The 17149-nt window shown below is 60.6% G+C and overlaps 1 protein-coding gene across 1 annotated transcript; it reads left to right on the forward strand.

The window, feature by feature from the left end:
* Positions 1 to 1451: 1451 nt before the first annotated feature.
* Positions 1452 to 17024, forward strand: LOC308038944 (cullin-9-like; the record flags this gene model as incomplete). The annotated part of the gene is made up of 29 exons (XM_080341900.1): positions 1452 to 2046; positions 4576 to 4730; positions 5012 to 5533; positions 6167 to 6302; positions 6739 to 6929; positions 7414 to 7798; positions 8008 to 8209; positions 8493 to 8700; positions 8803 to 8996; positions 9139 to 9356; positions 9496 to 9730; positions 10131 to 10236; positions 10555 to 10785; positions 10949 to 11039; positions 11128 to 11299; positions 11512 to 11617; positions 11985 to 12080; positions 12162 to 12337; positions 12556 to 12689; positions 12769 to 12945; positions 13203 to 13318; positions 13810 to 13992; positions 14322 to 14479; positions 14812 to 15022; positions 15114 to 15279; positions 15393 to 15538; positions 15698 to 15821; positions 16198 to 16394; positions 16475 to 17024. The coding sequence occupies 29 exons, from the start codon at positions 1452 to 1454 to the stop codon at positions 16757 to 16759; spliced, it is 5916 nt and encodes a 1971-aa protein (XP_080198026.1). The 3' UTR covers positions 16760 to 17024.
* Between the last annotated feature and the right edge of the window lie 125 nt (positions 17025 to 17149).

Raw genomic sequence — 17149 nt, forward strand, 5'->3', positions numbered from 1 at the left:
TCATGTTGCTGCTGCCTTCTCTGCATGGGGCCTCAGGGTGCTTTATCTATGGGATGTCTTTGGCTGTGTTCAGCCCCTGGTGGCACTCTGGCTGTTAGGAGAGATGAATGCAGGGCTCTGGGCTGACTTGGCTTGAGTTTGGATTGGATATGGGTCCTCATAGGGTCAAACAGAGCTCTGTGCAATTGTGCCTAGCCTGACACGGACAGCTGGGCTCTGTCCCTGCCCTCAGCTTGTGGAGCATTGGAGGCAAGCGGGCAGCCCTGTGGTAAGGCAGGAAAGGGACTGCCAGACAGGGTGACCTGCTGTGCAGCTGGGGATCACAGAGCTCAGCATCTCCCAGCCTCAGTAATGCCCTTGCTGACCCCCAGCCCCTTCTGCCACCGGCTGCCCTGCACTTCCCGTCCCACACTGACCAAGCCCGCTGTCTCCTGAGCCACAGCCACGCCTCACGCAGCTCCCAGCTCTCCCAGTGCGGCCATCCCGGTCGTCCCGGGTCCCGCAAGCCCCTGCCCGGGCGGCGTTTGGCTCCGCGCGGCTCCCGTTCGGAGGGGCCCCTGCGCATGCGCGCCCGCCCACCCGGGTGTGGCGCCGGAGGTAGAGAGGAGCGCCCCGGTCCTGTGGTGGAGAGCGGCCGGACGGGGACAGGCCGGGCTGGGCCTGCGCCTCCAGCGCAGCTGTTCTGGGGCGGTCCCAGGCCTTTCCTGTTTGGGAAGCCCTGTGGGAGGCCCCGGTACTGGAGCCCCGAGGTGAGGCAGCCCGTCCCGCGGACGAGGCTAGGGAGGGGCTGCGGCAGCTGGGCTGGGCCAGACCGGACCGGACCGGGCCGGGCAGGACCGGACACTTTTTGTGCCCTGGGAGCTCGCGTGGTCCACGCCAAGAAGGAGCTTTATTTTTGTCCTCAGCTCGCAAGGCTGCTCCCCGGTGGCTGTGGGGCCGCGCAGCCCGTTTCCGGCGGGCATGTTCTAGGAGCCGGGGCACAGCCTGGTCATGGCATGCGTGGTGTCCCGGCGGGACGATGTGTAGCGGAGCCCTCCAGAACAAGCCCTCGCTTGGAGGGCTCTGTCAGTACACAGCCAGGCTTTACTGCTGAGTTTCCCGGGAAGACCTGCCCTCTTCGAGCACTGCTGCCAGTGTTCCTGCCGTGCCTGCAGCCTGTTCAACAGTTAAAAGCTCACGATGTCCTGCCCTGTTGTCTTGTTGCTGCATGTATCTATTTCCCAGGGAGAAAGTGAGCTGCATCTCATTTGTTAGCTCTCTTGTGTTAGAGTCTTAGAGCATTGACCTTGAGCACAGCCAGTACAATAACACGTTTTATTTCTCTTACACTGCCACGTTACAAGCACTGTGACCCACAGGATCATAGATCTATAGCCATAGCAAAGCCTGTGCCTCAGCCACCTCTCTGCAGCTTCTGCTTCCCCTCTGTCTCTGCAGGCACTTTTCCTGCCATGGTGAACGAGAGGCACAATGGCAACCTGCTTGTGCATCTGGGACCCAAACTGCAGGCCTACCCACAGGAGCTGCTCCGGCAGCGACGGGGCCATGACGGCCAACCCGAGTACCTGATCCAGTGGAGTATTGTCAGCTTGGAAGAGAGAGCAGTGGGAGGCAACGGTGCCTCCTGTGCAGAGACCAAGCCAGAGAACATCTCCATGTGGATGTCTGCAGAAGAGGTCTGTGTCACCTGCCCAACACTGCTGGGCAAGAGAAAGCTGGAAGGGCAGTGGGTGAAAGAGGAGAAGGCAGCCAGCCCGTTTACTGCAGACGTCCCACTGGATGAAGCCTCATTGCTGGAGATGAAGGCTGACGTCAGGAGCCTGGTGCAGCGAGCCAGGCGGCAGATGAGCAAGAGTGGGGCCCCTGAGTCCTTCATCCTCAACACTATCCACGTCCTGAGCGCTTACGCCAGCATTGGCTTGCTGGCAAGTGCCTTCAAGGAGACGGGAGCCCTGGACTTGCTGATGAAGATGCTGTGCCACAAGGAGAAGCAGATCCGCCACAGTGCTGGCAACATGCTGAGGGCCCTGGCTTCACATGATGCAGGTGGGGGCTGCTAGTGCTCAGTGCCACTGAGGAGGTGCTGCTGGGCAGCTGAGGGGTGCTGGTCCTTTTGTAGGTGTGGGCTGCTTGGGAAGCAGTGTGTCTTGGGGCTTGTTGGCAAAAGGGGAAGAATCAGACTGGAGCTTCCAAGCGGCTTCTCGGTCACAGTTGTCTGGGGTGCTCTGAGACTTGGGAGCTCTTTTCCCTGACAGATTCCTGAGCTGGGATGCTGATTAACTGTTAGGAGTGTTAAGGGATGTTAGGGGTGGCTGTCTCTTCCAGCAGGCCCAGCACCTCTCTTGCCCCACCACTGTAGCGCAGCCTGGGGATCTGGGGTTCCTCAGGCTGAGAGGTGCAGCTGCCACTTCCTTGTTTGCAGGTTCAACCAGTAGCAAAGCTGAGCACCCATCCCAGAGTCACACGGACACACACAGGACACTGACATGGCCAGCCACAGACAAGGTGCTGCCTTCAACAGCACCTACCTGTGGGACTCACACAAACACAAGCACAGACAGCTGAGTCCCCTTCCCCTCTTCGGCTGGCAGAGACAGAAGGTCACTCATGCCAGCACACACAGCACTCTTCAGGTTCACAAGCACTCATGGATCCTTTGAGTACCAGCATGGCCTCTGTCTGCCTGGCACCACTGCATGGATCTGAGCCCCACCACACACCCTAGGCGCAAGGGCACCGGCTGCTCCACTCAATGCTCGCTAGCAAACATGTAGCACTCAGACTCTTGTCCCTCATGCAGTTCATGTTCACAAATCCATTTGGAGTTCCAGCACAGACCACTACCCACTTCATATTCTGACCTAGACCAGGGCCTCCTACTTGTCAGCTTGTCCAGTGTGAAGTTTTGGTCACAGATTACATGCAAACATCATGCACAGCAGGACTTGGGAAGATACAGATGTTTATCCTCGCTCCACCAGGAGCATGCACTGCAGTCCTGCTTCAGCTGCTGGCGCTGAGCTCCTCACTTCCTCCCAGCAGCTGTTTTTTGGTACATGTGCCTTTCCCTTCCCAGTGGCTGATGGCCAAGGACCACACCTCCAGTCGCCAGCACTGGTACTCTCCTACTCAGTCTAGTAGCTGGCACCACAGACCATGGGTGCCCACACCCCCAGTCTCACTCCAGTAACTGGCACCCAGTCTACTCTGTGCCAGTCTCCCCAGTAGCTGGCACTCCGGGCTCAAAGTCTATGGGACCCCTCCGAGATCCAGAGGGCAATGGCCCCTCCAACTGCTGATTCCAGGACCCTCGGTCACTCCGGTCATGAACACCACAGGCCACGTGGCTCCTATAAACCCAGTCAGGCTCCAGTTGCTGGCACCAAACTCCATTCATGCACATGCAGGTCTTTCCAGTAGCTGGCATTCAGTCCGTGCAGCACACACACGTGGGGTAGAGAGAGATAAAAGATGTACTAAGAAGATGTAAGAAAGTAAGACAAATGGCAGTGGTCAGGTGCAGGGCTCAGACAAGAGCACTGACCAGCCGTAGTTTACACAACTGGCTGCTTTTATACCCCTTTCTGAGCCCCGCCTCGGTGTTCCTTGCAAGTTCCCTTCCCAGGCACAGTGCCCCATGAGTGGACACAGTTCCACCGAGCACCCTCCAACATCCTAGACCCCCAGGCTTACATCCTTATCAGTTGCAAAGTCCCAGTTTGCCTGCAGTTTCTTCATAGTCCTTCAGTTAATGCAGCTGACTGGGTTTGTTTCTGATTATGTCTTCAAGTTTTATGTCTCTATGTGTTTGTCTCCCTTCCTTTCATTATCATCCTGATTTGACAAGGTCCTTAGCCAGATAATTTTACTGAAACATAATAATTCTCACACTCCAGATGTCCTTACCTGTTAGTGTGACTGACCAGATTTGTTTCTCCTCACTGTTTCTATTAGTGTTTATCAGGTTTTGATTCTTTGTGTTCTTGTTTATGGTTTCCTACTTAGTATCCCTTTTTACAGTGAAAAGGTACTTGACCAGACACAGTCTGGTCTCCTTCCACATACCCTTACAATGAAAACTTGTGCTGAGGGGCTTAGCAGAGCCTCGGTGGGTAGAGCACTGGTCCTCACCCCGTCTTCTTATTTGAGAAGAGTTGCTGTGGCCTGGAAGTGCCCAATGGGGTTTGTGTGCACCTGGAAGGGTGCTGGTGATGGTGTGTCCCACAAGAGGTCTGGCTTTCCCTGTCCTAGTGTCTGAGTTCATGTGGCTCTGCAGTGGGGCAGATGGGAGGCTGAGTTGGATTAAAACTTCACTTTCTTTCTTCCCTGGAACCCTATTCTGGAGTCAGTTATTTGGGTTGGCTGCTTCGGGGGAATCTTGCAGTGTTAGGGGTGGAAAAAATGCCAGTGATATTCAGTGGAGTAAAATTTTGCTAATCCAGATTAAAGGACAGAACATGGTTCTGGATTGCACTGAGCAGCGAAGCTGTTCTTGCCTGTGAGTCTGTCTCATTCAATGAGGTGGGGCCGGGTGAGGGTTATCTTTAGGACCATGAAGGGTTTCTGTTTTTGCAGGGAGCTGGGCCTATGTCTTGCTGTCCCTGAGCCAGCAGGATGGCGTTGAGCAGCACATGGACTTTGACAGTCGCTACACCTTGCTGGAGCTGTTCGCTGAGACAACATCTTCTGAAGAGCACCACATGTCCTTTGAGGGGATCCACATTCCCCAGGTAGCGGCAGGCCCTGCCAGCCTGGGGCCTGTGGGCTTCAGGGGTCAGGAGGGGTGAGAGCGAGTGGCCAGAGCTGGGGTCCTTGTTTGAGACAGGAGGACAGTCATCACTGAGCAGCTGAGCAGGACTGGGTATAGGGAGAGCTGGCACAGGATCTGGGCCTGGCTTGAGGCTTGGGGGTGGTGGGGAGGCAAGGGGAGAGCCTTGTCTCTGAGCCAGGAGATGATGTGGGGGCTGGTGGCGCTCTGCGGGCTGGAGTCTGACAGCTGTGCTTGTTGCAGATCCCTGGGAAGCTGCTCTTCATCCTGGTGAAACACTACCTGTGTGTCACTTCTCTCCTGGACAAGCTCAGCAGTGACGGGGAACAGGGAGCGCAGCAGCAGGACTGTGCTGTGCCCAGCCTGCTCCCTGAGGAGAGAAGCCGTGTGAAGCAGGAGTTTGAGTTCAGCATGGCCATGGCAAACCTCATCTTGGAGCTGGTGCACGTGATGGGCTGGGACTATGGCCACAAGCCAGAACCGCTGCCCAGGCAGGAGCTGCAGCCTCGCACCACCCGTTCCATCTTCCAGCATGGGGCCACATCCTTCACCACTGCGCAAGCAGCCCTCACTCCCCCACCAAAAGAGCCCCTCAGCATCTTCAAGACGCGCTCAGCCTTCCCAAGCCGCAGCAGCTACGTGGAATATGTGCAGTCAACACTGGTGCGTGGCATGCGGGTGCGGATGCTGGAGGACTATGAGCAGGTCAGCGCAGGTGACGAGGGCGACTTTCGCCAGAGCAACGATGGCATGCCACCAGTGCAGGTACTTCTGCTGGGAGGCAGGGCCTGTTGCGGGCCCTCTCTGCTCTGTTGTGCTGTTGGAAACGCACAGCCTTGTGTGGGAGCAGCAGGGTTGGGCTTGCTTACCCTCAGCTGGTGTGTTGAGCTCTTCTCCTCAGAATTATGTAAAAAAATACATAAATTTACTGTTCATCATAATTGATAGCTGCCCCTTGGTAAACATATATATTTGTATTGGAGAAGTATTATGGTAGAAGACAGGCTAAGAAAGTTGGGGCTGTTCAGTGTGGAGAAGAGACTACTCTGGGGAGACCTGATTGCGGCCTTTCAGTACCCAAAGCAGACCTACAGGAAAGCTGGAGAGTGCCATTTTACAAGGGCATGTAGTGATTGATAAGGGGTAACGGCTATAAATGGATTGAGGGTAGATTTAAATTAGCTATAAGGAAGAAATTCTTCACTATGAGGGTGATGAGGCACTGGAACAGGTTGCCCAGAGAAGCTGTGGGTGCCCGGTGTCTGGAAGTGTTCAGGGCCAGGCTGGACAGAGCTTTGAGCAACCTGGTCTAGTGGAAGGTGTTCCTGCCCATGGCAAGGGTGTTGGAACTAGATGATCTTTAAGGTTCCTTCCAACCCAAATCATTCTATGATTCAGGTGCACTGGCAAGCCCTGGGCTGTACGTACTGGGTTCACTGGCACATGGTGGAGATCATTGGCGCTGCAGGACAAGAGAAGCATGAGGGCCAGGAAAAGATGTCTGCCCTGACACACAACTACAAGCTGGCAGGAGGTAAGCAGCCTGCCAGCTGTGCCTGCAGCTTTTCATTGCAGCGGTTCTGCAGCTGCACACTGGATTCTGCAGGTGGTGGGTGTCCCAGTGCATTGCCCTGGCTGCTCCAGGCACTGTGGGAACAGGCTGGGGGACCAGTGAACTAGAGGTGCCCATTTTGAGCTTGTGCTTTTAACGTTATACAGCCCAAAGAGGTTCAAGCGAAGATGTTTATCCCCATCTCTACAGCTTCTCTAGGGTCTCCTCCCAGATTGTTCCCACTCTCTCACTGCCTTCCTGTCACCTCCCTTTACCATAGCGGGCTGTGGGACAGTGGGAGTCTCTTCTGCCCAGATGTTCCGCATGAGCTCTTTCCCTGGGGAGCACGGGGTGTGCAGCAAAGGATGGGGAAGTTGGCAGGGCTGTCACTGCCCGTCCTTACTCTGCTTTCCTGCAGTTGCGCAGCCACTTTTCTGCAAGCCCTTTGGGGGGCTGTACTCCCTGCCATACCTGGGGGAGCAGCCATCCAAGGCTTCAGAGGTCCTGAGCCGTGCTGAGTGGTGGGAGCTGCTCTTCTTCGTGAAGAAGCTGGAAGCACAAGGGCAGAAGGAGATCACCCGTCTCATCCAGCAGGACCAGGGGGAGCAGGTGTGGGGCAGAGCCTGCAGTGGGCAAATGGGAGGGAGGGAGGAAGAGAGTGAAGTGACTGATCCCAAAGGATGAGACAACAAGCATGAGCAGTGCAGGGACAGCCTGAATGGGGCAGAAATGGGACTGAAATGGGTAAGTGGGGGATGGTGGATGTGTGGGGAGCTGGGCACAGCAAAGGGGTGAAGGAGAGATGAGAGAAAATGCAGTCTCCCGTGACCCTGGAAGAGGAGAGTGTCCAGGGAGGTTTGGGTAGGTGAGGCAAGCCTATGGGGTCATTCTGCTGTTTGCGGTTGAGTGGTGAGTGCAGGTGGGAGGTCTGGGCTGGTGGCCGTTGGGTTGGGGACAGCCAGGGGAGGGTGGCACTGGGGAGTGGCCCTGGAGTCCCCTGGTGGTGCAGCCTTTCTGTCCGTTTTGGCACTGGCTGTCAGGAGGGGCATGGGGTAGTGAGTGCCTGATGGTGAACTTGACCTCATCTGTCCAGCTGTTGGAGGTGGATGAAGAAGCCCTGATCCAGCTATCAGTACCTGTGGAGCTGGCCCAGAAGGTGCTGCAGGTCTTGGAGAAGAAGTGCCAGGGCAGCATCCAGCATGACCTGCGTGGGTCCCACATCTACACCAAATACTTCCTTGGTAGGAGGGCTGAGCAGGATGCCAGGGTGAGCACTGCAGTGTCCTCGGAGGGTGCTGGCTGCAGGAGCACTGACCCTGAAATCACAATGGCCAAGGCAGCGAAGGAAGAGCTTTCTGCATCCGCAGTGCCACCTCATGCCCTTGCTGCGGTGGCTAAGTCGGATTCCCAGCTGTTTAATGAGCTCCTTGAGAGGGAAGGGCTGTTCTTCCCAGAGGTGCCAGAGGAGCAGATCAGAGGTAATGGCCTGCGATGCACTGGGGCACCCACATGGAGCTGGAGGTGGCTCATTGCCGTAGCGGAGGAAGGCTCTGGGCAGGGCACCTGGCGGTTGCCCGGGGAGGGGGGAGCTCGTGGGTGCTGGGTCTGTGAGTGCTCAGTGCTACGGGAGGTACTGGGGCGTCACTGCTGCCCTGATGTGCCCATGTCTCTGCCTCCCTCCCGCCAGTGCTGGACAGCTCTGATGAGGCAAGTGAGAGGGGCTCGCTGGCCAAGATGGCAGCCGTGGTGGATGTGATCCAGAGCAGCAGCTCAGAGCTGGGACTGTGCTTAGCCGGGCTCAAGCACATCATGAAGATCCTGGAGGAGGAGCCTGAGCCCGAGCCGCGAGTCAGCAAAGTCCAGGGTGGGCTGGGCACCAGGAGTGTTGGGTGAGCCATGGTGTGCTGCACACTCATCGTGCTGGTTGGGGAGGGCTGTGTTGGCAGGATGGGGGCCAAAGCTGGAGGTGGGAGCGCAGATGGTGGCAGTGGGAGTGTGAAGGCAAGAGTGGTGGATCTTGTGTCCTTTTGTTCCAGGCAGTGTGATTCCTGGGGCTGACCCAGCTGCGGTAGAGCCATGTGGGCAGGGTGAAGGTGGCTGGCAGTGCCCGGGGTGCTGTTGTGCCAGCAGCAGTGCCAGGCAGCTGCTCCTGAGGCATCCTTTCTTGTGCAGGGAGAAGGTGGTGAAGGCGGTGGTGGAGCTGCTGAGCACTGAGGTGGCAGAGAAGGCCCTGGTGGCGGTGACGCTGCGGCTGCTGGCCATGCTGATGCTGAAATACGACTGGCGCATGGCATTTGCCACGGAGGGTGGTGTGTGGGCCGTGCTGGCAGGCATGCAGCAGCACGCCTCTTCTGCCCTGGTGCAGCAGGCCGGCCTGGCGGTGAGTGTGGCAGAGGGTATGCTGGAGGCGGGCAGGAGTGGCACTGGCTTGCCAGGTGTGGCGAAGATGCCCACTGCCCTCCTGATTGCTTGGACCTTGCAGGCCCTGAAGGTGCTGGTGGGAGCTGTGGCTGACAAGCCAGAAGGCACCAGTGGGAAGGTCTTGCCCCTGAACCAGGCTGACATGCAGATGATGCGAGAGATCTTTGCCAGCATTGGCTCTGCTTCCAGCGAGGGCTCGGCAAGCCTGCTGAGTGCCATCCCTGCTGCCATGAGCACCATGCAGAGGGTGCCAGGGTAGGGGCAGAGCGAGGGCAGTGGGTGGGGGCGGGGGGACCCTCTGTGTTGAGAGTCAGGCAAGGCAGGCAGGTGGCTTGTGGATGCAGGGGAGGCTCTGTTCTTGGGGGAGGAAGGCACCTGCATGGCTCTGTCCCTGCAGGGGCTCCTCAGGCGTGCAGAATGGGTTGCTGGTGGTGAACATACTGATTGACGGCCACCGGGGCCTGGCAGAGCAGCTGGTGAGCTGTGACCTCCACACGGTGCTGCAGAGCTGCTGGTGGGACAGGCAGAGCACTGGCTGCCCTCAGGCCATGCTGGCCCTCAGCACCATCAACCGCCTGGCAGAGCACCGGCTACCTCTGCGCCTGGAGATGGCAGGTACCATGCACCCAAAGCCTCACTGTGCCCCGACCCCGGGACGCAGCGGGCACGGCTTGCCTCACCTGTGGGGCAGAGCACCCCATGGCATGGCTCCAGTGAGTGCCTGGGCCAGGCCTGTATGTCCCTGTCCTGGCAGGCAGAGAGGTGCCACTGGGCCTGGGGGACGTGCAGACACTGCTGGGCAGCCTGGGGGACAACAGCACCTTGTCCAAGGAGGTGGTGGTGGTCCTGGAGCGGCAGCTCTGTGCCGAAGGCCCCGTCCCTTCTGGTGAGGCAGCCCGGCTGCTGCAGGACCACGGGTGCTTCAGGCTGCTGCTGCGCAGCTTGAAGCTGCTGGGGACAGAGAAGGCCATGAGCCTGAGCATCCTCAGGTGGGTCCCTGAGCATCCTTGGGGGGTCTGGGTCCTCCGCAGCAGGTGTGAGTGCTCGTGGTGATGTTTGCAGGACATAGCACATTTGTCGGTGTTGATGGGGCTGTTCAACTTTTGACTGTGGGCCAGGGTAGGAGCACTCCAGCACATCCACAGGTGCTGATTGGGGTGTCCCAGGGCACGGGGCCACGTGGGACAGAGCAGCACATGCCTGGATGCTGTTTGGGCCATGCCAGGGCAGTGCAGCAGATGCCTGGGTACTGGTGTGGTGTCCGAGATGCCTGGGGAGCCTTGGCTCTCGGTCCATGTGGAGTGCAGGCATTGTCAGTGGGGTAGGGAGCAGGGCTCCCCCTGGCACTGCTGTCTGTGCCCCAGCTTGAGTTGGCCCCCTGTCACTCAGGATCCTGAACAAGTTCCTGGAGGGTTACCAGGAGGATGTGCTGCCCTGGCACGAGTGTGTGGAGCCCTGTTTGTTCTCCCTGAGTGCGCACAGCAGTGATGGGGAGGTAAGGAGGCTGCGGGACTCCCGGCGGGCAGGGACAGCTTTGGTGGCTGTGCTGTGCGTTGGCTGGGCCCAGTGTTGGTGAAGCAGGTCCCTGCCTGCTGGGGTCCAGTGTGTCATAGCTAACGCACTAGGAGAGGGAGGCAGTGGCCATCCTGGCCATAGCCACATCCTCGTGGCCAGTGTGCCCAGTGCTATGCCCGACTGGGCTCTGGCGAGCCCCGCTGCAGTGTCAGGGTGGGGGGGATGGAGCCCTGCAGCACCCGCTGCTGGGGCTGGAGGGCTCCTGGTGCCAGCCTGGCCACTCATGGCTGCCGCTCAGCAGGTGGTGCAGGAGGTTGTGGGCTTCCTGCACCGCCTGGCCAGTGCCAGCAAGGACTGTGCTGCGGTGATGTGCCATGCGGGCTCTCGTGAGGCTCTGGCCAAAGCCCTGGACAAGCACCGCACAGCCCCGTCACTGGCACCAGCCCTGCTCGACCTGGTGACCGACTGTGAGAAGTACAGCAGCCTCTGCAGGAAGCTGACAACCAGCATCTTGGCTGGCTGCATCCAGGTAGGCCTGGGAAGGCCTGGCTGCACTGGGCCTCTGGGTCTTGCGGCATCCAGCTGTCCCTGGCACTGAGGGGCAGCCGTCTGCTCCCCGCCTGCCACAGCCCTATGGTGGGCAAGGGGAGGAGGACCCAGGGCCCCTGGTAAGAGCCTTACCCATCCCATAGCTGGTGCTGGGGCAGATAGAGGAGCACCGCCGGAGCCAGCAGCCCATCAGCATCCCCTTCTTTGACGTCTTTCTGCGCAACCTGTGCCAAGGTGACTGACAGCAGGGAGTGGGATCTGGAGCCCTGTGCCTGGTATGTGCTGGCCAGGCGGCTGGAGGCTCCATGTGCTCTCCCCACAGGCTCCAGCGTGGAGGCGAAGGAGGACAAGTGCTGGGAGAAGGTGCAGGTGTCCTCCAACCCCCACCGGGCCAGCAAGCTGACAGACAGGAACCCCAAGACCTACTGGGAGTCAAATGGCAGCACCGGCTCCCACTTCATCACTGTGCACATGCAGTGTGGGGTGCTGGTCAGGTGAGGCTGGCCTAGTGGGGCTGGGAGGCCTTGGGGCCAGGAGGGCCAGCAGCTGTACAAGGAGGAGAGGGCTTTGGAGGCTCTGTGTGAGCCCTGCCCCAGTGGTCCCCATCCTGGGGGCTGCTGGATGTGGGCAGTGGTGTGTGGGGCTGGCAGGGGCCAGGGCAGGGAGGTGGGGACAGCTTGGCAGCACCAAGTTTGCTGTGCTGCAGGGAGATGAGCATGCTGGTGGCCAGCGAGGACTCCAGCTACATGCCGGCCCGTGTCGTGGTGCTGGGGGGTGACAGCCCAACCACCATCAGAACCGAGCTGAACACAGTGAGTTTGGCACAGGCTGCTCTGGCCATGGGGCCCCACGGGAGCAGTGGGCTGGTCCTTGCTGTGCCCTGTGAAGGTGTTGCCCTGGCCATGGGGCCCATAGGGAGGTGGGGCCAGCAGGAGCTGCTGTGGGAGCCTTCTCCTGGCTGTAGGCAATGGGAGCTGGAGACCTGGGCAGGGGCAGCCCTGCAGCCCAGCCTGCGCTGGGGCTGTGAGCCATGAATGGGGCCCTGCCGGGGGTGCCCTTTGGCTGTGTCGGGGCTGCTGGGGGACACACCTCATGGCCGTAATGTGGGGTGACTGGGGAGCACGCAGGGTGGCTGGAGTTCGCTGCCTGGTGTGCTGAGAGCTCACTGTCTGCCTGCAGGTGACCATCCTGCCTTCAGACAGCAGAGTGGTCCTGCTGGAGAACATGACCCGCTTCTGGCCCGTCATCCAGATCCGAGTGAAGCGGTGCCAGCAGGTAGGGGAGCAGAGGCCAGGAACTGGCAGTGTAGGGTGTCGGGGACAGGCTGGAGGAGCTAAGGGTCACACTTTCCTGTAGGGCGGCATTGACACACGTGTGCGTGGCATCGAGGTGCTGGGTCCCAAGCCCACGTTCTGGCCAGTCTTCAGGGAGCAGCTGTGCTGGCGAACGTTCCTCTCCTACACTGTTCAGGCTCATGCCTGGTGCCAGGAGATCTGCCGGGACCGGGGACGACTACTGCAGCTCTTTGGCAGGTGAGTTGTCTCCAGACTGTGTCATCATGTCCCCAGCATCCCAGGGCCTGGGGGGATGGTGGTGGCAGCCCGCAAGGGGACTGTAGGGCCGGGAGAGGAGCAGCCGGGTGTCCCAGCTGGACAGGGAGGGACTCTGGCTTCTCCTGGCCACCAGCAGTCCCAGAGGGCCGGGGCCACCTTGCAGTCCGCCACTGTGTGCTGCCCAGCTGCTGTTGCAGGCTGAACCAGGCTCTGCGGCATGAGCAGGGCTTTGCCGACCACTTCCTTCCTGACGATGAGGCAGCCCAGGCCTTGGGCAGGACGTGCTGGGAGGCCCTGGTGAGCCCCTTGGTGGAGAGCATCACTAGCCCAGGTACCCTGTGCTCTCCCGGGCCCATCCACACTGTGCCTCAGGCTGAGGCACCCCGCTCTGAGTCTGGTTGGCCTCGCAGACCCCAAAGGCATCAGCGCCCTGGCCTGGCTGCTGAGGGAGTACCTGGAGAGTGTGGAGCTGCCCCGCCGTGCGACCAGCCGCAGTGCTGTCTTTGGTTCCCGTGTGCGGCGCCTGACCCAGCTCCTGGTGCATGTGGACCCCAGCAGCACAGAGCCAGAGAAGGCGAGAGCAGCTGGTGAGTGAGGGGCTGCCCTCCCATGGAGCTGGGGGATGGTGGTCCCGAGTGCCGGGCTGTGGCTGTGGGGATCTGCCTGGGAGCTCTAAGGAGGGTCCTGTGGCTCTTGAGCTGGGGAAGAATGGTGGCTGTGCCCCCACCGCGGCCATGCCTCCCCGGCATCTCCTCTGCCCCTTGGGGAGAGGGGAAGGCTGCTGTGGTTGCTGTGTGGAGCCTGTGCACAGAGCCACACTGAGCCCAGGGCTGTCCCTTGGCAGGCGGGCAGGAGAGGAAGAACAAGGAGGTGCCAGCCAGGGCTGCGAAGGCAGCGGTGGAGAGATCGAGCAACCTGTGGGGCATCTCACAGTGCTGGCGTGGTGTGGTGCAGCAGCAGGTAGAGCTTGGACAGCCAGTTGGGAGGCCAGAAAGGGCACGTGGGACTGTGTGCCGGGCAGGTGTTGTGGAGAGCGGGGCCTGGTGGTGCCCTGGGATAGTGGGGGGGGTGTGGGGCTGTACCTGGCCTCTGCAGGGCCTGGGGGGGCATGGGGACAGCCCTGCTGCACTTGCCACCCCAGCAGGGCTCAGACATCAGCCTGGCCCTTGTGCCCGGGCTGGGAGATGGGTCCAGCATTGGGTGACTTATTCCTGCTGGGTGGCTGCTGCACTTCTGTCCTGCCCCTGCAGCCTCTGCTGAGCCCTCGGGCTCTGCTCCCTCCTCACCCCAAGTGCTTAGCAGCCCCTGACAGCACCAGGGCCTCCAGTTGGCCTCCGGCCGGGACCCAGGCAGCTGGTGTCGGCAGAGCAAGGCTGGGGCTGTGGAGGTTCCCGCAGGGCACAGGTGCTTCCCACTGTGGGGCTCACCCCTGTCGTGCTGCCTCCCCGCAGGTGCAGGGGTTCCTGGAGGTGGCAGGGCAGGCACCAGACCTCGTGGAGCGATACTGCGGGCTGTACCAGCGCCTGCGTGGGGCCACAGAGGAGCTCTTTGGGCAGCAGGCCGCCTTCATGCTGGCCCTGGGCCAGGGCTTTGCGGGGGCTTTGCTGCAACTCTCCTTCCTCGCCACCCTGCACGTGAGTCAAGGGAGCGTGGCACCAGTGCCGGGCCCCGGTGTCACCAGCCCCTGGCACTGGCTGGGAGGCTGCCCTGGCCCACAGCCTTGGGTGAGCTCCGGGTGGGAGGTGTCTTAGCCCCCCAGTCAGGTCATGGAACCGAGTCCTGTGGTGGCCCTGGATGGTACCCAGCTGTGAGTGCTTGTGTGCTGTCCTGGGCTGGTGCCTGCACACCCTTGACCCCTGCCCAAGAGCCCCAGGGTTTCCTGGCTGTTCCCCCCAGGGACTTTTCCCCAGCCTGGCCTTGGCCCCCAGTGAGCCCCCTCTGCACCAGCCCTGTTCCTCTGCAGGTGAGCGAGCAGTTTGCCCGCTACCTGGACAGGCAGATCCAGGAGCTGCAGGGGGCTGCAGGCAGCATGGGGCCATCGCAGCAGCTGCAGCAGATCCTGGAGCCCTTTGTTGTCTTCAGTGGCCTGGAGCTTGCTCACACCTTCGAGCACTTCTACCGGTGAGGGTGCCATGTCTCCACAGCACCAGAGGGCTGGTGTGGCGTGGCGAGGGAGGCGCAGGTGGCACTGGGGCTGTGGCTGAGCCTGGGCTGGTGTGGCTGTGATGCTCCCGCTTGCTTTTCCCATCTCTGGTGTGGGGAGGGGAAAGGCTGTGAGGGCCTGTGGGCGCTGCCAGGCTGTGGAGGCACATTCCCTGCTGTTGACAAGGAAGGGAGACGGGTGCTGCCTAGCCTGGCACAGAGAGGGCTGAGGCCATCTCTGTCTGCTGGTGGGTGGCTGGTGGCCACAGGGCTCGAGCTGGCTCCTGACCTGACCCTGTGGCTTGTGGCAGGCACTACCTGGGGGACCGGCTCCTGGCGCAAGGGCTGTCTTGGCTGGAAGGAGCTGTCATGGAGCAGATTGGGCTGTGCTTCCCAGGCCGCTTCCCCCAGGAGATGCTGAGGAACTTGGCCGAGTCAGAGGAGCTCCAGCAGCAGTTTTACCTCTTCCGGCTGCAGGAGCAGGACAAGTGGCTGGTGGAGCTGGACACGGGCCTGGACGAGGTGAGTGTGCTGGTGGGGTGGGGAGAGCAGGAGGCTGCCCACGTTCCTCACAGGGATCCTGGGGCCTGTGCTGAGCTGCCCTCATGTCCAGGTGCTGGGGACAGCCTCAGTGGCAGATGTGCCGGAGGTGAAGGTGCTGGCCCTGTCCCCACGCTGCTGGCCTGTGTCCCCGTTCTGCTACATGGATGAACCTGGGAGGTTTTTCTCAGCCGCTCTGAGGTCCCCCCTGGATGAGTTTGCTGCCTTCTGCAGGCGGAGTGAGTGTGGCGGCCGTGGGTGTGCGGGGGGTCTCGTGGTGCCCAGCCTCCCCCTCAGCAGCACAGCCAGCAGCAGCAGCAGTGCTGGGAAGTGCTGATGCCATCTCTGGCAGGCCAGAGCCAGCTGGGCTGGGAGTGCTCAAAGCCTCGGCGGCTGCAGTGGACATGGCTGGGCCACGCTGAGCTGCAGTTTGGAAACTGCGTCCTCCACGTGTCCACCCTGCAGATGTACATCCTGTTGTGCTTCAACAGTGCTGAGGTAGGAGCTGGTGCTGCAGTGGGTGCTGGAGCACAGCAGGGTTGTGCCCTCCCTTCTGGTGGGGCCTGCAGGGGTGTTTGGGGCAGAGGCCCCCTTTGTTTGGTGGGGCCTGTGGATGGTGGGGCTTGGCCGGCCATTCCTTTCCACACCCTCCTGCAGGAGGTGGCTGTGGAGGCCCTGCTGCAGGCCACCGGGCTCCCTGCTGAGCTGCTGCACCATGCGCTGACACCGCTGACCCACGGCGAGGGCGTCCTGGTGCGGAGCTGCACGCCAGGAGGTGGGTGTGGGGCTGGGCGCCCCTGGGGTTGCTGGGGTGACCGTACCTGAGCTTGTAGGGAAAGCGAGTGGGCTGGGGTGGGTCTGTCTTTCAAGTTGGAGGCTGGGGGTGATGTGTGGGGCTGGTCTTGCAGCCATGCGTGGGGTGTGTATCAGCATGGGTGGATGGGTCTTGGGTCTGTGTGCAGGGTTGGGGACCAGGGCCAGGGGTGGTGGATGTCACTGTTGCTTGGGGCCACATGTGGGGAACAGGGATGGGGCCGACACCTGTGAAGGCCGCAGCAGGAGGCCCAGGGCTGGGTCCAGCAGCCCCACGTGTGTCCTGGGGCTCCTTCAGGGCCCAGCTCAGGGCCTGGCTGACCCGGGCTGGGTGCTGGCTCCAGGTGTGCTGCAGGTGAACCAGGCAGCCCTGGCCTCTGCCTCTGGCCGCCACCTGAGGCTGCTGCCCCAGCAGAGGTACCTGCGGGTGGAGAGGGCTGATGTCAGCGCCCTGGAAAGGAAGAGGAATGTCCTCTGCTGCCTCATCACCCGCATCCTCAAGGTGGAGAAGCAGCTCCACATTGACAACCTGGTGTTTAGGGTATGGAGGGATTGAGGAGGAGAGGGGGTTTTCCTGGGTGCTGCACTGCATTGCAGTGTGGGGCTCCCTTGCTGCTGTAGGTGATTGATGCCTGTCAGAGGGGCGAGTTGTGTCCAGGGCTGCAGTTTCTGAGCTTCTGCTGCCACAGCGTGGACGTGCTGTCCTGTGTCCTGCACTTACTGAACCAGGGCTATCTCCGGCGCCAGGAGGAGAGGCCTCATGTCTTGGAATACATCTCTGCTGAACCCACAACACCCCCTACCTCTCAGGTCCAGCCCCAGGTTGCCTTCCAGACTGTAGAGATCAAGACAGCAGCACGCCCAGCCTCTGCTGAAAGGAGACAGACATTTTCTACATTCAGGTAGACAAGGACTTGGCTGGGCTGGGAGAACACAGCTGTGCTTGCTGGAGTGGTGGCAGTAGCCAGACCCTGTCCCCATTTTTTCTCACCCACCTGTGCTGGGCTGTGTCCTCAGGCACAGAGGAATACACACAGCCCCACCATAATGGTACCAGCATTAATTTATTAAAATTAATCCCAAAAAGTAACCGTACAATAAATTTAAAAAAAATAGAATCTTGTAAAAAAAAACCAAAACCAAAACAGGTGCCCCCATGCCACACCTCCACGTGGCAGCACCATGGGGCAGGGCTGGCCAGGAAGGGATGAGGAGATGACACTGACCCCCAGCAGCCTGAGGACAGGCTCAGCAGCATGATGCCAGCCTCTGCAGCGAAGCTGCAGCAGGACGAGA

This window comes from Nesoenas mayeri (genome assembly GCF_963082525.1).
Source record: "Nesoenas mayeri genome assembly, chromosome: 3".
NCBI lineage: Eukaryota > Metazoa > Chordata > Aves > Columbiformes > Columbidae > Nesoenas > Nesoenas mayeri.